Source organism: Podarcis cretensis (assembly GCF_951804945.1).
Source record: "Podarcis cretensis genome assembly, chromosome: 10".
In the NCBI taxonomy this organism is placed as follows: Eukaryota; Metazoa; Chordata; class Lepidosauria; order Squamata; family Lacertidae; genus Podarcis; species Podarcis cretensis.
The window spans coordinates 28,322,107-28,344,924 of record NC_137179.1 but is presented as its reverse complement, the minus strand read 5'-3'; the positions used below and the strand labels follow the sequence as shown (position 1 = coordinate 28,344,924).

The 22,818-nt window shown below is 41.8% G+C and overlaps 1 protein-coding gene and 1 long non-coding RNA gene across 3 annotated transcripts in view; one reads left to right on the top strand and one right to left on the bottom strand.

The window, feature by feature from the left end:
* The window catches only part of MYH9 (myosin heavy chain 9), a 78,153-nt gene that overhangs the window by 45,556 nt on the left and 9,779 nt on the right, over positions 1 to 22,818 (top strand). Inside the window, exons 11-29 of the mRNA XM_079992125.1 lie at positions 1,637 to 1,755; positions 2,622 to 2,774; positions 3,739 to 3,912; positions 4,403 to 4,576; positions 5,134 to 5,248; positions 7,525 to 7,718; positions 9,391 to 9,512; positions 13,459 to 13,528; positions 14,124 to 14,284; positions 14,913 to 15,021; positions 15,279 to 15,410; positions 16,034 to 16,240; positions 16,488 to 16,625; positions 18,459 to 18,582; positions 19,314 to 19,485; positions 20,116 to 20,328; positions 20,592 to 20,736; positions 21,223 to 21,429; positions 21,897 to 22,001. Coding sequence (XP_079848251.1) covers positions 1,637 to 1,755; positions 2,622 to 2,774; positions 3,739 to 3,912; positions 4,403 to 4,576; positions 5,134 to 5,248; positions 7,525 to 7,718; positions 9,391 to 9,512; positions 13,459 to 13,528; positions 14,124 to 14,284; positions 14,913 to 15,021; positions 15,279 to 15,410; positions 16,034 to 16,240; positions 16,488 to 16,625; positions 18,459 to 18,582; positions 19,314 to 19,485; positions 20,116 to 20,328; positions 20,592 to 20,736; positions 21,223 to 21,429; positions 21,897 to 22,001 — 2,834 coding nt within the window. The remainder of the gene's footprint in view (positions 1 to 1,636; positions 1,756 to 2,621; positions 2,775 to 3,738; positions 3,913 to 4,402; positions 4,577 to 5,133; positions 5,249 to 7,524; positions 7,719 to 9,390; positions 9,513 to 13,458; positions 13,529 to 14,123; positions 14,285 to 14,912; positions 15,022 to 15,278; positions 15,411 to 16,033; positions 16,241 to 16,487; positions 16,626 to 18,458; positions 18,583 to 19,313; positions 19,486 to 20,115; positions 20,329 to 20,591; positions 20,737 to 21,222; positions 21,430 to 21,896; positions 22,002 to 22,818) is intronic.
* On the bottom strand, positions 4 to 17,697 carry LOC307225368. Of its 2 annotated transcripts, none has more exons than XR_013842938.1 (3): positions 17,599 to 17,697; positions 7,840 to 7,967; positions 4 to 1,071 (listed from the first exon to the last, which is right to left on the bottom strand). It is a non-coding gene; the product is annotated as an uncharacterized lncRNA (long non-coding RNA). The 2 variants fall into 2 exon arrangements; XR_013842939.1 differs by lacking the exon at positions 4 to 1,071 and adding an exon at positions 5,258 to 7,481.

The window sequence follows — 22,818 nt, the reverse complement described above, 5'->3', positions numbered from 1 at the left end:
AATAAATTCCCCCATGGGCCAGAAGTCAGTGCTGCTTTGTGGAAGAGCCCACTTCTTAAAATGTTGGCATCACATATGAAGTCAGACGAGAGTGGAAATATGCACTGTAGTGGACTCTAGTGAGTGTGTGCAGCACAGCAATACCCTTGATGGCTTTTTGATGTAAACTGGATATCCTTGGTAACTGCTGTTGCCTCCTGGTGGCAAACATATTATCTACATGTAAATATTGGGTCATCCACTGTCTAATTGCAACCACCCGTGAATAGGCACATGTAATGCCTGTTGCTATTACATTATAGAACGCAGGACGAGTGTAGAATGTAGGGAAAGAGTGAGGGAGCAGTGTCAGTTGGTGGTAGTTGAAAGGAAAGATGCAGAAGAGAAATGGAGGACATAGGAGGAAGGGAGTAGACAAGGCATTAAGAAGGCGAGGAAAGCTGAACACGAGCAACAAAACTAATAGACAACAAGCAACTGTGTATGATTGGGATTAACTACAGTGACACAAACCTGACTGTTTTAGGGTTGGGTCGCTTGCAGGAAGTTGATCATCATAACTAGATATTGATTCTTGATCTGTAGGAGTGAATATCTCTCCTCATCAATATTTTAGAACAAGTATGCATTACAGACTTTCTTCTGCCAGGTAGAAGGTGAATGAGGGAACAGCCAGAAACTGAGTTCCAGTTGTGTAATGGGAGCTGGCATGCATTTAGGACTTGAGTGGGGTTGTGATGGAACCTGCTTCCAATTCACGGCTGAAACAAATTAGTTTAAATGTCACACTTGCCCTCTAATATCAAATGTGAAACTCCTGACTGAGACAGATGCTTGTGTGTTTTGAAATTGCTGTGATCATGGTTTCTGGCATTTGAACACCAAATGTTAGAAATTTGATGCCAAGCCAGAGGGGCAGTAAAACCTTGACTCAGTAAGCCAGACCTGATGCCATCTACAACTCAAGTGCCTTAAATGGTGAGGGGAAGTGTAGCTGTGTTCTCTGAATCAGGGAGTCTTTCATTCATAAATGCTCATGGAATTGGTGGAGCCACCAGCAGGTACTCGAGTCTGCAAGAAATTGTAAGCAGCCAAGTGTAAGCTGTTAAAAAACCTTCAGAAATCAGCACACCTTTCTTAGTAACTCTGAATTTAGCACTTAAACTGATTTACACCTTGTTAATCAGGCTTGTAACGGAGATATTTCTTTGGTAGTGCAAGTCTGTCAATCAAAAACAGGCAGGGATTGTTGTCATCCTTTCCTAGAAAACCCAATAACTATTTTATGATCACATGTAACTCTCACTGTTCTATCAATGTGGAACTCCTCATCCAGACAGTGACCAGACTTTTTCCTGCCTGGTTTCAGCAAGCTGCTACATACTTTGCCTTCAGATCATGCACTAAACCTAGAGTTTCTCTAACAAATGAGTGGCATACACAAAACAATAATCAACCCTCTGTATCTCTATCTGTAGCACACAAAGAACAATGGTTTCAGCTTTCCCTGTGTTTGAAAAGTTGTTAGGTTCCCTTAAGTGACACTCTGCAGAGCAGTGTACTTAAAAATACTCATTTTCACAGTAAAATGGAAGAAACAAATATTAAAACTTGGCTTTTGCTCTTTCTCTTGTAGCTGCTCAGAAAGTTTCCCACCTTCTGGGTATCAATGTGACAGACTTCAGCAGAGGAATTCTCACCCCTCGTATCAAAGTGGGACGAGACTACGTCCAAAAGGCTCAAACTAAAGAGCAGGTATGTTTTGTACAGGTTTGCAACAAAGACAGTAAAGAATAAGCAGTATCTTTACACGGACATGTAGACAGATGATCAATGGATCACATAAATGGTTCTAGAGACGGACCTGTCAAATAGGTTTTCAAGGAAATGAGTATGAGCCGTGTGTTGAGAGTTAGACTGCAGTCCTATTCACTGTAGTAAGTCCTATTGAATGCCGTGGAGCTTACTTTCAACTGAAGGTGCATAGGAATGTATTTCAAGTCTTTAAAGGGTGAATTCCCAACTGGTCCTAACTAGAGTCATTCTGTGAAGCTCCATATTGGAACAATGCAAAGAGTAGTAGTTGGGAATGTAAAGCTCTGGTGTTCATGTTTCTTTCCTGCGCCCATGCACATCCCACACCCCACCCAGCAACATTCTGTATGCGTGCTGCCAGTATGGTGTGTAAAAACAGGATGAAAGCTGAAAAGTTCCAAAAGCCTTTAAAAAAACTACAAAAAACTTCCGTATTTGAAAGTAAGATAAGAATATTTGCAGATTATCTTTGCATAATTTAGTTGATTCAAGAAGATGATGTTCTGAAAAGTAAAAAAAGCCATGATCTCTCTGTTGGTGTCCATCAGGCCAGAGGGAATTTCTCCTGAACTGAGTTGCCTCTCTTCTTGCTTCAGGCTTTTATATGGTAGTACCAGCCCTGTAGCATTGGCTGACGCTTGCATGTTGTTTTGTAGAGGCGAGTATTTACGAAAGATTTAACTTTCTGACAATTGATGGGGCTCCTAATGATTCAGGCACTGCAACCTTAAATTTAACAATTGTGATAGTGTTTTTTTGCCATCTGGTTTGGGTTGTACATGTGACTTTTACCCCCTTTTTTTAAGGCTGACTTTGCCATTGAGGCTCTGGCTAAAGCCACTTATGAGCGCATGTTTCGTTGGCTGGTGATGCGTATCAACAAGGCACTGGATAAGACAAAGAGACAAGGAGCATCTTTCATAGGAATCCTTGACATTGCTGGCTTTGAAATCTTTGAGGTAAGTAAAGGGCAGCCGCACTTTTAAATTCCAACATACTGTGATTGGATGTTAGTGTTGCTCAAGGAGGGATGTCAACCAAGAACCTCCACTTGAACTGTGGTTCTTCCAGTTTCATCCCAGGGCTCAACCAGGAAGGAATGCAAGGGAGCCCACCTTTGATGTACTGGACCATAGTGTACTCGTGTCACATAATTTTTCAGTGACCCCAGGCAGCAAGTAGGAACAAAATAGAATTCTTTTGAAGAGATGCTAGAGACATTCTTAAAGTCCAGTGTAAGCTCCTTTTCTGAAAGATTGTGGCTTGGATCTTAACTAGGCTTTCACAAATGGAAGGTCTCCTTCCATGGACTGGACCAAGATCCAGCAGAGCATCCCTCTAGCAGAAAGAGGAACAGGCAGTTTTTGCTGATCACCCCCCTCCCTGCACTGTATCTTATTGTACCCCAGAGGTCCCCCCAACCCTCTAGACCATGGGATGGGAATTGGCAAATCTCGTTTCCCCCATCTACTGGTGGGAGCATTATGAGTGCAACTTCCCTCGGGACACTTCAGCCAACATGAGCAAACTTAGGGTCCGGTCCTAGTTTTTCAGTGTTAGATGTAATATTATGGTCTTGGTATGCCTGAAAAATCCAAAATGACTGTGTTTAAAAATGATTTTGGAACAAAATAAATAACCTTAATATAATGTTTGCTGTCAAATACTCTTTCTTTCAGTAAAGTAAGAATTGGCATGCAGGATTGCTGCTAAGTGGAGAGCAGATGTCTGCTGCTCCAAGTTTAGAATTGATGCTCAAATGAGTGCTGCTAAGCACCTAACAAGATGCCTTCTTCATCTCAGTAAATAAGGCAGTGGAGAAACTGTAGTTGAATGTTGGTTCAGAAATGGGGATACTAGTAGGTAACCGTTTGGTGGGCAGCATTCACCTAGACCTGTGTTGTTCTATTTTTCCGGAATTAGCTGAACTCATTTGAACAGCTGTGCATTAACTACACGAATGAGAAGCTGCAGCAGCTCTTCAACCACACCATGTTCATCCTGGAGCAAGAAGAATACCAGCGTGAGGGCATAGAATGGAACTTCATTGACTTTGGCCTGGATCTGCAGCCCTGTATTGATCTTATAGAAAAACCGGTGAGTGACTCATGCATCGGGTCCTGGGTAGTACAGAACAGTTATTGCAGTGAGCTTAAGGCCCGTATGCACAAACCTCTTGATTTATGCTAAGAAGCTGAATTTATCTACATAAGTGTGGCCTATGAGCTTATGAGGCCACCACTTTGCTGCAGCGGAGGTAGTTGAATGTGGTTAGTTCCTAGGTATGAAACTGCCGGGGAACAGCATGTAAGCAGCCTTGGATTCCATGGTGGAAGGCACTAGGTTACAATTAAAAGATAATAAATTTAATTTGAATAAACTGGCAAAAAGTCATTTAAATGTAGAATTCAAAAGTGGCATATAAAAGGAGCAAGAAATTGGATAGTTTAGAGACTGCTTATGGCTAATCTGGAAAGCTGCTTTGCTAAGAGCAATTGATAGATTTCATTTTGTGCGCTTTTCTTGTTCAAAACCATGAATCTTTATAGCAGTGCTGATTTCCACCTGCTTTCTTTTTTTAACACAGGCTGGACCTCCTGGCATCTTGGCCCTACTGGATGAAGAATGCTGGTTCCCCAAAGCTACTGATAAAAGCTTTGTGGAAAAGGTGGTGCAGGAGCAAGGCACTCATCCCAAGTTTCAGAAGCCAAAGCAGCTAAAAGACAAAGCTGATTTCTGCATTATGCACTATGCTGGCAAGGTAGGCCCTTGTATTTGTAGTAGAAGGAAAAGCAAAGAGGTGCTACTGAACTGTGGACAATTTAGGTCCTGCTGATTTGAGGGGTTTTTTTAGGCTAGTGAAAGCTATGTAGTGATCAAGTTCCACATTAGGAAAGGAAGCAGTGTGCTCCCATAAAGGTCTACAACTTTCCATTTAATGGCAAGGCACATGAACTGTTGCGGATCCAGCCTTTCCGTTCTTCTCCTTACAGTGGCAGATTAAGCACTTGTTGACTAGCACTTCTGAGGTGCTCTGGATAATTCACATTGGTGGTATCCAACTAAGTCATAGCTGGAATAGACCCACTGTAATCAGTAACTTAAGTTTGTCATGACTTGAAGCCCATTGACTTATGTGATCTACTCTGAGTTAAATCATACAATAAACTATAATTAAGCTTCACCACTTAGTACAGTATTTCTAGAATCATGTTCCATTTCAAGAGTGTGGCAATCATAGTTTTGCCTCTTTTTCCTCAATACTGAGGCAAGGTTAATCTTTTGTAGCTAATATTAATGAATTAATTTCTTCTCTAGGTTGACTACAAAGCTGATGAGTGGCTGATGAAGAACATGGATCCCCTTAATGACAACATTGCTACTCTGCTACACCAGTCCTCTGATAAATTTGTTTCTGAACTGTGGAAAGATGGTATGTAACCAGATTTCTTGCATATTTTTCTTAGAGTGCTTATCCAATATCTTCAAGCACTTTATATATAGGGGCTTTCTACTCCCTTAAAATGTCAGTGATCAGTGTGATCCAAAACTTGTGTATGCTTTATTCTGAATACTATCCTCCTCCTGTTGCTGAACTGAGGAGAGGTTGGAAAAGGGTCAAACTGTCAGGGGCAGGCAGCATTTCAGAATAACATTCAAACCGATGTTCCTTGTACTCTACCGCATCCAAATATGGGATGTAATGAGCTGAAACCAAACATTGCCTCTAAGGATTTCTTTGCTTATTCCAGTGCCATTAGGTATCTTGCACTCTGGATTATCTGCTTTGACTCTCACTGTTACTATCTCTTTTCTTGGGTTTTTCTTTGACGTCTCTGTTGCAGAGATGCAGAACGTTCAGAGAGCCTATTTCTATCAACACTTTCCTATTCTTCATCTAGAACCAGGTGACTGAGAAACCCCGGGTGTCGTGTCGTGTGTGATTCCTTCTAGAGCCATGCAAGAAATGCTTCCAATAAATCTTATCTGCCCCTTTGCCATTCCTGCTTGTCTGTCTCATTCAGTCCCTCTGCTTTTTTGCTAGTAGACCCTCTTGGGCTTGGAAAAATAACTGATCTTGTTAACAAGGTGTGATCACACAGGCACAGCAACACATAATACATGGATGGTACTGCTTTAGTGATTCATACAAATAACTATCTAAAATTACTGTATAAATTATTTTATTGCTAGTGGTGCCATATGGAGTGATGACCATATGTGGCTCTAACCTGAATATTTTTGTGTATGAGGAGCAGTAATTAGGTTATCCAGTGGCTGAAGTTAGAACTATTAATATTACTGATCCAAAGGATGCAGCTAATCACCCTGGATGAAGGTTCTGTTCAGAGAAATTACATATTTTGCTGCCTCAGTACAGATTGCTGATGTTTAGCCATCAACTTTAAGAGAAGTTGCCAATCAACTTTATGAATACTTTTCTTAAGATTCCATTCAGTAACACAACTTGTTTCTATACCAGTCTTGACTCTACTGTTGTTGGTTTTTTTGAGGGGGGTGAGGCATCATAATTTTAAGCACAAGTACATTATCCCTTAGCAATGATCTTGTCTTTCAGTCTCTAATGCAGTCCTCTTTTTTGACGTATTAAAGGTCTTCCTTTGAGTCTTTTCTTATTTTTTTAGGGGAGAAAGAGCTTTTGACAGCCACATGCTCATTGAGCTATGTGAAGCAGTGGCTGGCTTGAGTGCAGAATTCAGTGGTTTGGTGGATTGCATTTTTTAAAAACCTGATCTATCCCATTAGGCTCATTCTGATGATTAGAATGATTAATTTTGGTTGAACTATCTTTTGTCCATTGTAGTAATATTAAGAGAGGGGTTTAATCATCTTACATAATTTATTTCTTTTATGGCACATGGCGAACTGGTAAATAAAAGAATTGAACAAAAGGCTTAGTTGCTTTTAGCACTGAGGGACAGTTGCTGTGACATGCTAATACTAAACTGCCTCCTTGTGTCCAGTGAGACAAGTTGTTCCAGCTAAAACACACGCACATTATAACATGGCACACTGGGCAGTGATTTCATAAATTCTATCATTTATGACCCATGGGATATACCAGGGAGAGACTCCTTATCAGAGTGAGAAGGAGAAATGAATCTTGTTAATATATTTAGCTTACAGATGTTGTCTGGTACTAGAAAATGGATTTTTAAATCACATCTGATTCTCTACACCAGGTCTGATCAAATATTTTAAATTTTACAGCAGGAACCCTGTAAAAAATTTCCAAGTGCAGTCTTGGCTTGACTGTTGACTGCTATAACTTTGTCTTACATAATTCCATTACTTGAATTGGTTGCATTCATTGGAAAATATTGAGTCTGTAGGGGCTAGCATTGTGAGAAGTGTTTTTCCTTTTTGGTTACATCAAGCATGAGAGAGAATATTTTGTCTAAATCAAACCCATTGTGCCAGTTCTACTTTACTCCTAGACCTTGACATAAAATTGCAGTTTAAAATCTCTCAGGCATGAGATGGATCTTAGTTTTAATAGTTGGCTGCTTTCTTCCCTCCTTGTTTTTGCCCAATACAAATGATGAATTGGTCCTCCACATCTGTAGAGGAGTGAAGCAAATGGATCCTGCAAACTCCTTTTATCCTTGTTGTATCCAGATATGTTAGGCATTCTCTCACCAAAGCTGTTTAGGGGAAAATATTAACAATCTGGTGTCTTTCCTCTAGTTGATCGCATAGTTGGGCTGGATCAGGTGGCTGGCATGTCAGACACAGCATTGCCTGGGGCCTTTAAGACCAGGAAGGGCATGTTCCGAACAGTAGGACAGCTGTACAAGGAGCAACTGGCCAAGCTGATGGCTACCCTGAGGAACACCAACCCCAACTTTGTCCGTTGCATCATCCCCAACCATGAGAAGAAGGTAAAAAGAAGCATTGTACTATACTCACATATCAAAAGTGACTTGAAGATTAATATAGATTGCCACTCTTGCCTGTATTAGGGGTAGGGGATAATGAGGGGAAAAACAGCTGTATCCCTGCCTTTGTATGTGGCTGCTTTAGCTTGGATTTTTTCTTGTTGTTAATCCTTTGCGAGATATGCTGTGTTTACTCACTATATGACTATTAGAAGGCACCTTTTCATTGCACTTGGAAAGATCTTTGCAAACCTAATGAGAAATAATGGCATTTACTTAGTACTAAAATAGTGAAGTATTTAATTATGCCCTAACTTTCCATTTTAAAGAACATCCTTAGTGACTTGCAGTGGGAATAGGGGTTGAGAAACGAACTTTTCCCCCCATAAAAAAATACAGGAACAGTGTTTGTTGTTCGCTGGCGGGCGTACAATAAACAAAACATACAGCCTGGAATCCAACACTGCATGTGTAGCCTTCTGCTTGCACAATAGGACAAGACAACTTGCAACATGGGGGGGGGGGGGAATAGCTGCAACATAACGAAAGTAATCGTAATGAATAAATAAGATTTCGAAAATACACAACCAAACTAAACAGTTTCCACACAAACCTCAAGATCTAAAATATACAAAAACCCATCAGCAACAACCCATCGCCAAACAAACAACACCCCAGCCCAAGAGTCTGTTAAGTCGCCTCAGCTTTTGTAGCTGGAGTTATTCAGGGCCCCAACCTTCCAGGCCAGATGGGAAAAGGCCTGCAAGGCATGTTGAAGCATGATTGTGACTAGGACTTCTCTTGGAGGGGTGCAATATAAGCTGCTAGAAATGCTCCTGTTGACTACCACCAGGGAATCCACAAGCATCTGCCTCATGTCCTATAATAAGAACGTGTCTGTCAGAGCTGCCTCCAGGTCCCAGCTCACAGAGGACCAACGCTAGGCTGTAGTTATGTACAAAAGTCTTTATTGAGATTCAGTTTCCATTTTAAAGCCGCAGCGTGCAGCTCTACGTCTCGACCTTAGACCGGCGAAGTCCCGTCTGAGTCTCCTCCCCTTCCACACCAGTTTAAGACCCTCGCCTTGCTCCACCTCTTCCTAAGTTCCTTTCTCCTCTGGGCCCTCCTGCCCGCTAGGGTCTCATCCTTCCTGGACTCCTCTGACGCTGACCCTGACGATTCTTGCCCCTCCTTCCGGCGGGCTTTAGGACCTGGTTCCCTATCCGGGCTACCTTCTGTGCCGCTTGCCTGTACCTTTGAACTTGGCGCGCGCGCCCAGCCTGCAACTTTCCTCTTGACCGTTAACTCGCTTTCCGATGGAGGCGTGGTCAACCCTGACTCATCTTCTCTCGCTGGTGGTGCATATGTGGGCTCTGACACCTGGGACTCCTCCCCCCCCACTACGCTCTGGTGGGGAAGCTGGTCCTGAATTCCAACTGCTGCTCTGGGAGTCCCCGCTGGCCCCTTGCTTCTGGGGTGTCCCCCTTGGGTCGCCCCTTGCCCTGCCCATCGGCGCCCCCTTCTGTGAATCTTCCGATTCGCTGGAGAGGCTCATGGAATCTATCGGGCTGCTGTCATATTCTCCTACGCTGCCCTCAGATTGCTCCCCCTCGCTCTCCGTCTCCTCTCCTCCCTGCGCTCCCGCTGAGTCCCTGACAGTGTCTTTTCTTCACAGGCTGGAAAACTGGATCCACATCTAGTTCTGGATCAGCTTCGTTGCAATGGAGTACTGGAGGGAATCCGTATCTGCAGGCAAGGCTTTCCCAACAGAGTTGTCTTCCAGGAGTTCAGACAAAGGTAAAACTGAGGCATTGGCTTTACTCTGCATGGTATTGAATGCATTATGTGAAGTGCTCGTAGGTTGTCAGAGGACTCTGCATGTAGTTTGTAAAGAGAATTGTCTTGCCAGCTAGCAGTCTATTCTTCATAGGCGGCCTTTTAAAGCCCCTGGTCAGCCTCAAGCAGTGTCAGAGGCCCACTCAGTAGTTATATGGTGTTAGCAGGCCAGGGGCTTGCTTCGAGGACCACTTTCGCAACTCTTTTATTTATTTATTTATTTTTTAATAAATGTTTATTAAGATTTTTAAAATACAAATGCAAAAATAATCAACAATATAGCATATATCATAACATATTTTCAAAACCTCTTTGGACTCCCTCACATCTCCCGCTCCCACTTACATCGTCTTAAATTTTAACCAGCAAATTGTCATCTTGTTTATATTCTTAGGTCCCATTCTTTTAAATATAGTCTAATAGTTCTCCAAATGGTTTATATTTTCCTCAATCTACTTATCGTCCTAATTCCATCTAGTTTAGTGGTGGTCAATTATTTATGATCTAGCATCCTTCTTAACATTCAACCAAATTACAATATTTTTGTAAATAAGTCCTAAATTTCTTCCAGTCTTCTTCAACCCTCTCCTCTCCCAGGTCTCGGATTCTGCCGGTCATCTCAGCCAGTTCCATATAGTCTATCAGTTGCATCTGCCATTCTTCCAGTGTGGGTAAATCTTGAGGTTTCCAATGCTTGGCGATGAGTATCCTTGCTGCTGTTGTTGCATACAGGAAAAAATTTCTATCCTTTTTTGTCACCATCTGGCCGACCATACCCAAGAGAAAGGCTTCTGGTTTCTTGGGAAAAGTATACTTAAATACCTTTTTCAACTCATTATATATCATTTCCCAGAAGGCCTTCACTCTAGGGCATGTCCACCAGAGGTGAAAAAATGTTCCTTCATTTCCTTTACATTTCCAGCATTTGTTATCAGACAAATGGTATATTTTGGCAAGTTTAACTGGGGTCATGTACCATCTATATATCATTTTCATTACATTTTCCTTCAAAGCATTACATGCAGTGAAGTTCAGCCCAGTGGTCCACAACCTTACCCAGTCCTCAAACATAATATTGTGCCCAATGTCCTGTGCCCACTTTATCATAGCCGATTTAACCATTTCATCTTGTGTGTTCCATTTTAACAGCAAGTTATACATTCTTGAAAGTACCTTAGTCTTAGGTTCTAACAATTCTGTTTCCAATTTCGATTTCTCCACCTAGAACCCTAACTTTTTATCATTTTTAAAAACTTCCTTAATCTGAGCGTAGTGTAACCAGTCTCGCACTTTATCCTTCATTTTCTCCAAACTCTGCAATTTCCAATTGTCTCCGTCTTTTTCTAGAATTTCCCAATATTTCGGCCATTTGGCCTCCATATTGAGTCTTTTTCGGGCCTTAGCTTCCAGAGGCGATAGCCTGGAGATTTGCCCAGTTTCAAGTTCTGAATGGCTTGTTCAATCTCTTGTCGTGTTATTTTGCAGTTCAGGATTGATCTATTTCCTTGTGACAATTTTGGTAGACCGTTTTTTTCCAAAAATTGTTTAATCCCAATCTCATTTTGCGGCCCTTGGGTATACAACTTTTTAAAGTATCTCTGGAAACACTTTCTAATATCCACTGGGTTCTGAATATTTCTTCCTTCAATCTCTAAATTTGTGACTGTGTTTAGCTTTTGTCTCTTCTTCAACTGCCAAGCTAGCAGTTTTCCACATTTATTCGCCGATTCAAAAGTTTTTTGTTTCATTAATTTAATCTTCCACTCTATTTCCTGGTTTATCAATTTAGAATATTGTGCTTGATGAAGTTTAATTTCTCTCAGAATCGGCTTTGACTTCGGATTTGATCTTAACTTCTCTAATTCTTTAATTTTCTCCAAGATTTTGTCTTTCCTCTCATTTTGTGACCTTTTCTTTACAGCATTTTGTTGTATCAAGAACCCCCTCATCACGGCCTTACTTGCGTCCCAGATGATTCTTTTTTCCACCGTAGTGGTCATATTTATCTCAAAATAATCCTTTAAAACTTTTTGGGCCTTCTTAGAAATCTCCTGATCTCTAAACAGATTGTCATTCATCTTCCATCTAAAGGAGCCGGTTGGTAATAGTGTCATGTCCATCTTAATCGCATTGTGGTCGGAGCAGGTCTTTGGGCAGATTTCCACCTTTCTGGCCTTCGGTGCCAGACCTCTAGATATCCATATTTGGTCGATTCTTGTCCAAGTCAGTTGGGCTTCAGAGAAAAATGTTCCTTCTCTTCCCAAGGGGTTCTTTGTCCTCCAGATATCAATCAAATCCATATTGTCTGTCATTTCAAAAAAAGTCTTTGGTAGTCTGCCGTCTTTTGTAACATTTTGGCTTTGTGACTTATCCATGTTAGTTGATACGACCCCGTTCATATCTCCCATCATAATGATGTTGTTGTAATCCAGATAATCCAGCATGGTCTCGTGCAACTTCTTATAAAATTCCGATTTCCCCTCATTTGGTGCATAGATTCCTCATATCAAAAGCTTCTCTCCTTGATATTGTATCTCAATAGCCAAAATTCTTCCATGTTCGTCTTTGAATAGGAATTTGGGTGACAGGCTCTCTTTTGCATATATCACCACACCTCTCTTCTTTACTCTATCCGAAGATATAAATTTCTGGCCAAGTCTTTTATTTATTAACACTTTTCTGTGGAGCCTAGTCACATGTGTTTCTTGCAGGCAAATAATGTCCAATTGTTCTTTTTTTAATATGTGAAATATTTTCCTCCTTTTTTCCGGGATGTTGCAGCCATTTATATTCCAGCTCAAAAGTTGCAGAGACATCCTGAAATAGTCTGGTTATTCTTCCCGGGGTGGTATCTTATTCGTTGGATCTTCAGGTTCCGAGGGTGCCGGTACCGCCGGTGTTCCAGGCCCAAAGGGTAGTTCAATTCCTTTTTGGAGGTCCTCTCCGTATGCAGTAAAGAATTTGTCTCTATCTTCCAATGTTCTAATTTTCACCTTCTTCCCTCTGAAAGTAAAGGATAATCCTTGGGGAAATTCCCACCTAAAGATAATTGAGTTGCCCCTAAGCAGTCTGACCAGTTCCAAATAGTCAGATCTAAGGTCCAACAGTTGTTTAGGAATATCTTTGTAAATTTCAATTCTTTTATCCAAAATGTCCAGTGACTTTCCGTAGTGTAGGCCCAAAATCTTATCCCTTTCCTCCTTTGATCTCAGTGTTATCAAACAGTCTCTGGGCTTCTCTTTCTTTACTAGTCTTCCAAGTCTGAAAGCTGAGACGATCTTAAAGTCCTTTTCCTCTAGGTTCCAAAACTTGGAGAATTCTTTAGTCAAAAACTCAACTAGATTGCCTTCTTCCACTTCTGGTATCGACCTTATCCTTAAGTTACTCTCCCGGTTCCGCAATTCTATCATAGATAAATAAGTCTGATGTTCCCCTACTTGTTTGCAGAGTGGTCTTACCTCTTGTTCTAAATTTTCTAGTTTTTGGCTAGTGTCCTCAGCCAGTTTCCGATTTTCTACTGTGGCCTCCGTCAACTGCCCAATTGCCTGTGCGTTCTGGGATACTTGTCCAGTTAATCTATTTAAACATTCTGTATTTTGGTCGATTTTAGCTGTTTGTTCATCAGCTTTCTTGTCCAAAGATTCCACTTTCTTATCCAGGGATTCCAATTTTTCATAAATTTTCTCTAAAATAGAAGCAGTTGCTCACTTTCGCAACTCTTTTAGTCTGTGTTAACACCCCAGAGAGATCTTCAGTTGCATTGCTGCTAAGTGTGTTGAGACTTGACTGGGTACCCTTCTTGACAATAGTGGTTGTTACGTTGAGTTTACATGTGCTTCATAAAAAACTAGCCAAATATTCAAACAAATATGAGCTAGTGATATAATGGTACCATTTTTCCTTTTAGATATGAGATCCTGACTCCAAATGCCATTCCCAAAGGGTTCATGGATGGAAAGCAAGCCTGTGTTCTGATGGTAAGTCCTCTGCTCCTGTTGCTGATAACGTAAGAAGGGATTAGGGGAGCAATATACAATCCATTAGGTAGATGTTTCAATAATTCATATTTAGTGTTCTTATGAAAAGTGTGCTTCTATTGATGACCTGCTGGACCTTGGCTTATCACTAATGAATCATTACTGTGGAGCAGTGTTCTTAAGTTGTTGCAATTTCAAGATGGAACTGGCATGCATCTGAATTCCACATTACCTCCTGATGGGTTTTTCATTCATAAGGAGGAGTATGTTTCAGGGCATGCTCTTCAACAATCACTGGTGGCGGCAGCTCCTAAACCACATACATTTTAAAGATGCACTTACAGTGCAATCATAACTATGCCGTGTCAGGAGCAAGTCCTGTTGAATTACGTGGGCATTACTCCCTGGTAGTAGGAATTAGGATTACGGCCTTGGATTACTCTTTGTATGAGCATCTCAGCAGGAAAGCTCAGGTCTCTTTTATTTTCTTCAGTAGCATTAAGTCACCACGGAACAGTTATTGTGTGAAGAAATACACCGCAATGCATTCTCTTCATTAGTCAATGATAAATATTTTCTTCTCATTGCCATTTAGATCAAAGCCTTGGAGCTGGATCCAAACCTTTACCGAATTGGACAGAGCAAAGTGTTTTTCCGAGCAGGTGTCCTTGCCCACCTTGAAGAAGAAAGAGATTTGAAAATCACAGATGTCATTATTGGGTTCCAAGCATGTTGTAGAGGCTACTTGGCTAGAAAGTATGTTGAAAGTAATGTATAATCCTTCTTGTTAGCTAACATCTGCATCCAGTTGGCAATAAATTACTGGCATTCTGAATTCTAGATAACTTTGAAAAACAACATTTGGCCTAAGCTCATGATTTTCTAACAATTCAGGAAAGCTTGAGAGATTACTTCCAAGGTACACACAAGATGGAATATCTAAATTCCAGGATGCTGAGCTTTCTGAAGTTCCCTGTTTTACTGTAAAGCTTACATTTGAATCAAAGTAAAATGTTACCACACTCTTAAGAATGAATTGGCTCTGGAACTTTCATCACAATTTGTACAAATACAAGAATAAAGCATCAAAATTATATTATGAAAAAGTGCTGGTGGCATTTGTTCCACTATGTGGTATGAACCCAGTAGGACAGAAATAGATTGAGATGGGAAATATGGAGTGACTGGTGACTGAGTCATCTCCCCCCCCCCCCCCAAATGTTCACACAAATAGTGGTAAAAGACAAACAAAGCAAACATAACGTTTGAATGGAGAAGGCATGATATAGTGGGAAAAGCAAATGAAATATTTTAACGTGGCTTTGTAAGTAGGGTATCTAGCTTTTATCTGACCCTGTGCTTTCCCCACCTCTTCCCATTACAGGGCTTTTGCCAAGCGCCAACAGCAACTAACAGCAATGAAGGTACTCCAGAGGAATTGTGCTGCCTACTTGAAGCTTCGCAACTGGCAATGGTGGAGGTTGTTTACAAAGGTACTAATCAGAGGAAGGATTCAGTGATAGGAAATTAGGCTTCAGAGCCAAACAAGAGCATGTAATCCTCTCCCTTAAAGGCACTGTCTCCAGTTCCATGTCCTGTATTGCATACTTAGGATTGGCCCTCCTTCCAATGGACTTTGTTGACCATTGGGAGGGACACCAGGGCTCTGAAACTCTGTGCAAGACAAAGCAAGTGTTCTACAGCTGGCTGATAAGCGTGGGTAACTTGTGCTCCAATTGATTCCCTGCAGGTGAAGCCTTTGCTGCAAGTGAGCAGGCAGGAGGAGGAGATGCTGGCCAAAGAAGAAGAGTTGGTCAAAGTCAAGGAAAGGCAGCTGGCTGCAGAAAACAGAGTGTCTGAAATGGAGAATCTCCAGTCACAGGTGAATAGATGGTTGTCCTTCATAAAAGTGGCTGATCAGCTCCTTGGTTACATATATATGCTTGAAAGTCATGTAGTCATCATAGCTGATCTTGAATAGTGTTTTGTAAGTGAATGGCTCTTTGAAGCACACTGCACATTGGGGGCACAAGCTAAAGAGCTTGGGCACAGGCCCATGGAAGAATGCATATATGCTAATTTATATATATAGCTGCCTCTGGACAAATTATAAGTGGGTGGCTTAAGGTTTCACCAGCATTGTGCTGTAAGCAAAGTTGTTATTATTTTTTAATAAGTTTTAATAAGAACAGGGTGGAAGGGGGCAGGAAATACAGGCCCTGGCACACAAAATGGGCCTTGGACCCTCTGGGCCATCCTGCTAACAATGTACAAAGGTGTAATCAGGTTTGAATCTGAACTTCGTGTCTGATAGAGAAGGAATTGTATAAAGCTTTTAATTCAAAATGTAGTGTAGTGTAATATCCTGCAGACTTCCACTTCTTTTTCAATGCACCATTGTGTGAATAAAATCCAGCAGGTTTTTTTTAAAAAATAGCTGATTCCATCTTTAGTAAAATAACAGAAGCCTCAGATTGACTTAAGAGATGTGTTTGTTTTGTGCAGCTCATGTCCGAAAAGATGCAGCTGCAAGAGCAGTTGCAAGCAGAAATTGAACTCTGTGCTGAGGCTGAAGAGATCAGAGCTCGCCTGCAAACAAAGAAACAGGAGCTAGAGGAGATCTGTCATGACTTGGAGGCAAGAGTGGAGGAAGAGGAGGAGCGGTGCCAGCATCTGCAAGCTGAGAAAAAGAAAATGCAGCAGAACATTCAGGTAATGGGCTATAATTTAACACTCAGCAGCTGTTATAATCTTTGGTACATAGTGGCGTCTCAGTAGGAAGTGTAGAAAATGATGCTGCTTCAAGTAAACCCTGGGACCATGTTTGTTTGCTCATCTCATGACTAGCTGTTGATATGCATAGACCCATGTATGGCCTCGTGACCATTTTTAAAGTATGGTAAGCAGTCCAATGTTTATCTATCTAATAAATGCATATATTCTCTTGTTCCTTGTACAGGAACTTGAAGAGCAATTGGAGGAAGAGGAAAGTGCCAGACAAAAGTTACAGCTGGAGAAAGTGACCACTGAAGCAAAATTGAAGAAGCTGGAGGAAGATCTGATAGTTTTTGAAGATCAGAACTGCAAACTGGCCAAGGTAAAGCAGAAACAGAGCTCCCATGTAGTGGGATGATAGGAGGAAGGAAATATAGACAGCATCTATGAGAACTGAGGTGCTCTTGGTATGTTGGTGCCACCTGACAGAGATTACGAAAGATATACTTTGCATGAAGGAGCTGATATTCTATCCACGTGCAATTTCATTGGCCTGCTGGACAGATACCAACTTCATATCACTTTTCTGAAAGAGTCCATGCAACCTGGGATTTCCCCTCACCCCTGGCACTCCCAGCTTCATCTAGAGTTGCAGCTGAGTTCTTGTGAGCAAGCTATTAGGAAATCATAGCTGTGTCCAAATCGGAATGTTCTAATTTGGATGAGAAAATAACATATTGTTGTACTGGTTCCAGTAAAATGATTTTTTAATTTAGCAAGTCTGTTCTTGAAGAACCCTATCAAAGGACTGGAAGAGTCAAAGTACTATTTTAATTCAGCCCCTGTGCTGAACAGCAGGACCACCCACACACCAGCCCTTTGCAAATTAATCAGATTTTTTGCTGCAGTTTGCATGAGCCCAGGAATACATAGAATAATGTCTGAATAACTGTACCTTAGCTGAAAAAGCAAGGCAGAACTACTTAGTAGAAAAAATGGATCAACATTAGTGGTTGACAAGTACTCACAATTCCTTTAAAACTAGAGAGCATATAAGGAGCTGCCTCTTCCCCCAACCAGGGCATAGTTATCTAATCTTTGAAAATGGCCCAATTTGCACTCTTTAGTTTTCGTTTCATACCTACCTTAAGTAATGTTTTCTCTTGGTTTGCTGGAGTGAAATTAACCTTAACATTGGTGTGGATATAATGCTAAGGGTTATGATCTTTTCCCTCCATTCACGAGCTAGAAGGAAAGAAATTAGAAAAGGGGTGATCATGGCAAACCCAGATCTATTTTTGAACAAAACAAATTTTAAAAACTTGAATCTGCTTATTACATCAGTATGGCCTCACCATATGGCATCCTTGAGGTCTTCTTTTGGTGTTCATGAAACCTCTTGCTACCCTTTCACTCGACCCTTGGTAATGAGGTGGTGAGGATGGTTACATTTTGTCCTGTGAAAAGTACATAAAGTAGGGGAAAGCATCACTCTTCCAACATAATACTTCATTTCTAAGTGCTTTTCAAGACTTATTTATTTTACCCAGCAAATATGTATGTGCATGCTTTCTGTCCCATGCCCTGTTGGAGGCAGCAGCGGGGGGTGGGGGAGAGACCTGGGGAAGCAGAGACACAATGAGCAGCATATAAATCTTTATCATATAGTCAAGAGGTATCTAGTAATCTTCCTGGGGAAGTAGGTGAGCCAAACAGTTGAGCTCTCTTAAAAGTTCATTCTTGTGGCTGTTAGCGCAGTACAGGATTCCTGATCCAGACAAGCTGTATCTCTGTTCAAGCCTTCATTACAGTAGGTACCACACACATGGAGGAGTCAGTGGGAATGGCCAAGACTAGCCCTGCTCCTTCAACACTACCCAGGCTCATGAGTACTGAATACCTAAATAGAACACAAACTAGATTGCAGCACTCCAGTGCTGAGTAAGAATTGGGCTATCAAATGCCCACTTGCTTCAGAGAGAACATTAGGCTGTTTGCATCAAAACTAAACACTGTTGTCTTTTAATAAAATGTGGAGCCTGAGTAGTATTGGTGGCTATTCCACTGTGTTTGGGTGTTCTTCAACCCTTGTGACACTTCCAGACACTTCTAATGAAAAATCAAAAGCATTGCAAAGGGATGTTAAGGTATTCTCAACTGCCTGCAGGTATTCTCAACTGTTTCTTCAATACAACTCATACCTTGTTTCCCCCAGGAAAAGAAATTACTGGAAGAAAGGATTGCAGAATTCACCAGTAACTTAACTGAGGAAGAGGAGAAGTCAAAGAGTTTAGCTAAACTCAAGAACAAGCACGAGACTATGATTACAGAGCTGGAAGGTAGGGAAGGGCCTAAGAGAGTGTGGCTTTAATCAGCTTTTCCTCCATCAGCATCTCTCTCTGCACAGCGTGTTGTGCATTTCTGACCATGTTGGCTTTTAATGGGTTAATACCACTGGGTTTGTAGGACAGGTATTGATCAGTTTAATAGAACCATTCAGTGTATGGATGGCTGAAGGTTACACACTGCCAGCTTAGCTTTAGTTTGAACAAAAACAAACCTCTAAAACAGACCAATGGAGAAGAGCAGCTGGTTCCATTTCGCCTCCTGCTGTGGGAATATTTCTGCTCTTGTGTATTCGGTGATACCGGAATACTGGGGTTTGTGCTGCTTCTACTACTGACTTTAAAAGATAAGTTTGTGGCATTGCTAATAAAGCTGGCATATATGTCGTTGCTTAATTTGACTTTTAAAAAAAAAAAAAGACTGAGGGCATTTTCAGCATTGTGCTCAGAATGCCTGTGGTGGTTTTCCACAGCTGGAAATAGTACTGTCTGCCTTAACTGGACAGTCTTATGGAGGGGATTGAATGAACACTGGGGAGTTTGAAGGGCCATACCGTCAAACTCACTCTTTGACATGGGTACCTGAACTGGGAGCTGTTACTGTGGCCCATAATTGTTGACATGTTTGGATGCAGGTTCTGGCACTCTGGCTCTTCACATGAAGTATTGCTTAGGGCTATAAGAGCCAAGATGAACCATTGACCCAGCTCTATTCTCTCTATCAGAACGGTTGCGCCGAGAAGAAAAGCAACGGCAAGAGTTGGAGAAGACCCGTAGGAAGCTAGAGGGAGACTCTACAGATCTTCATGACCAAATAGCTGAACTTCAGGCTCAAATAGCAGAGCTCAAAATGCAGCTAGCAAAAAAAGAGGAAGAGCTGCAAGCAGCTTTAGCTAGGTAAGGCCTTGGTCATGGAATTTAATGTCTACTTGGAAATTAGGAAAAGCAATAAATTTTCCTTTGTGTTCTTTTAGCTAGAATCCTGAGATTTCCCTAAATCGTTTTAGAACGAATGGCCTCAGTTTAAGTGTCTTAAGACTTCTAGCTGGTAGCCCTGTTTCATGCAACTGCAAATGTTGTGTTGGTAGGAAATTAATTTTTAAATGGGATCTGTTGCAGAAATTCCTGGTCTACATGGCTTGTGCTCAGGAGGCAGCAATAAAGTAAATAGTTGGCTTGTGCTGTGGACCATAGAAGTTCTGTGCCATAAATTAAGCTGTAGTCTCCTACTTCAAGCTCTCAAACTTACTATTGACCTTCTATTTTGTGTTGGAGGCTGAAACTGAGCATTTCTAGTACAAGCCAACTATGGTTATAACAAGGCCAGAGCATTGGTGTGTTGTCAGGTTGGCATTCAACACTAACTTCTATTGCAGTGCATCCCTAACCTGTTTCTGCATTCGCTGGGACTCTCTTGCAACTTAAGTGTGTAGAATCGCAGCATTAGTAACGTTCCTGCAGATAAGATGGCTATTTATGGTCATTGAAGCAGAAATCATTTGTGTAGTATGTCTCTGTCTTGTGTAGGGTGGAAGAGGAAGCTGCTCAGAAGAACATGGCTCTGAAGAAGATCCGTGAACTAGAGTCTCAGATAACAGAGTTGCAGGAAGACCTGGAGTCTGAGCGGGCTGCCAGGAACAAAGCAGAGAAACAGAAGCGGGATCTTGGTGAGGAGCTTGAGGCTCTCAAGACAGAACTAGAGGACACACTGGACTCGACTGCAGCACAGCAGGAACTCAGGTAATTGCAACGTTTGGTGTTTGATACTGCTCAGACCAATTCCACCTCTTCAAAATATAGAGGGGAATAGTGGGTTCAGCAGGCTTTACACTTCCAGTGGAACTTGTTCCAAAACTTATTCTTCCTATGCCATGTTGTTCCTTTCAATTTGTACTTTAGTAGCTCCACAAATAAGTGCCAAGCTTCCAACTGCATCCTTGGAATACGTATTGCACTGCATTCTCAACTACTATCTAATAGAAATATATCTGGCTTTTTAAAAGGTCAAAACGTGAACAAGAAGTGACTATTCTAAAGAAGACTCTGGATGATGAGGCAAAGACCCATGAGGCACAGATTCAGGAAATGAGGCAGAAACACGCCCAGGCTGTGGAAGAACTGGCAGAGCAGTTGGAGCAGACTAAACGGGTGTGTGAGATGTTGAAAAGTTTTTAGTGTGCAACATATTGTGCTTTTACTATTTTTTGTTGGGAGCTGCCCAGAGATTTTTCCATTTTCCCAAGTGTGTAAAGCTGAAAGCGCTCAAATTAAATGCGCATAAGTTGCTAGTTACCTGTAATTTGAGAGAACAATGTTGCTGAATTGTGCATATTCTTGCTTACCACCTATTTTTATGAAAACATTAGTATTAACTACCTAGAATCTTTTTAGTTTCCTTTATTGCCATGAACATCCTGCCTAAGTGAGGATGAAGCTTTAATTCATACTATCACCTGTACAGCTATGGAAACCTGCAGATTTATTGTTCAAATAGTGTTTGGGATGCTGAGCCCAAATTGCAAATCTGTCTTTTGCATCAGGACCACAATTTGGAATAATGGGCTATGAATTTGTTAGTGAAATCAAATTTTCTGCAAAGACCACACTAAAGCTTTCTGTTCCCGTCTCCTTCAGGTGAAAGTGAACCTTGAAAAGGCAAAGCAGGCACTAGAGAGTGAACGTGCTGAGCTGTCCAACGAGGTGAAAGTTCTTCTTCAAGCCAAAGGAGACTCTGAGCACAAGAGGAAGAGGGGTGAAACTCAACTTCAAGAGCTACAAGTGAAATTCACAGAGGGGGAGAGAGTACGAACTGAGCTGGCTGAGAGAGTTAACAAATTGCAGGTGAGCTTCCTGTGTTGGTTCCCTTTTCCCTCCTATTCATTGTGTTCTGGTTTTTAGCACAGACTTTAGAGGGGGAAGTGGGGAGAATTGGGTTGGGGCTGCAGTGCTGCTTTACTACTCCTGAAGTTTTGACTCTTAGCTGTTCTAACATGATCTCTATTTATGTTGTTACTTTTCAGCCCCAGTAACTTGCATTAAACAATAAGCTCTTTTGGAGATAATGTGAATTAGTCCACTACCCCTTGATTAACTTTACACCAACTAGGGGACAATAAGCTAATAGCTGAAGTGGTGGGTGGTAGTTCTCATGGGCATCAAGTGCCTAAAACTCCTGTTGTTTAGCCTTAACTAGTATGGAGTGATTTATGATGATGATGCAGTTTCTCTCCTGCTTTACAGAGGGGAAAACGGATAGTAAATGGAAACTCTTTATTAATGGGATTGGTTCGACTTTTCTAATTTTTCAGGTTGAGTTGGACAACGTCACTGGTCTTCTGAATCAATCTGACAGCAAGTCAATTAAACTGGCCAAAGATTTCTCTACGCTGGAGTCTCAGCTACAGGACACACAGGTGAGGCTTTAATAGGTGAAAAATCAGTTCGCTACGCCAAAATGCGGCAGGGGCGCAGGTGGCGCTGTGGTCTAAACCAGAGCTTAGGGCTTGCGAATCAGAAGGTTGGCGGTTCAAATCCCCGTGACGGGGTGAGCTCCCGTTGTTCGGTCCCAGCTCCTGCCTGCCTAGCAATTCGAAAGCAGATAAATAGGTACCGCTCCAGCGGGAAGGTAAACGGTGTTTCTGTGCGCTGCTCTGGTTCGCCAGAAGCGGCTTAGTCATGCTGGCCACATGACCCGGAAGCTGTACGCCGGCTCCCTCGGCCAATAAAGCGAGATGAGCGCGCAACCTGAGTCGTCCGCGACTGGACCTAACGGTCAGGGGTACCTTTACCTTTACTCCAAAATGCAAACCTAATATATAAACCCGATTAATCATGACAGATCTGTTAGATTGACAGAAAAATACAGACTGCAGAACAGGGGATGGGGTCCCCACAAATACTGGTTGATATTTGGTAACCAAAATATGTGACGACCAGAATCATCTTCCTTCCCTAATGGGGATATATCTGTCACAATGAGCTATAGAGTTGCTCTGAACAACTTCAGGCTTGGGAGGAGGCCTGTGGTTCCTCAAGGTCCATGTTTTGGAAGCACAGTGCAACTGGATGAGCCCCAACCCTCCTTCCAAGCTTGGAGCAGGGAATTGTACTTGCAATCAGGCTACATTTTGAACGTGTTCTTAGAACATCAGACGCACAGGAGAACTGCAGTCATGATCCCCTCTTCACCGTTCCAAGCTCAGGAACAGATTTTAGGGTTAACCATGCTTA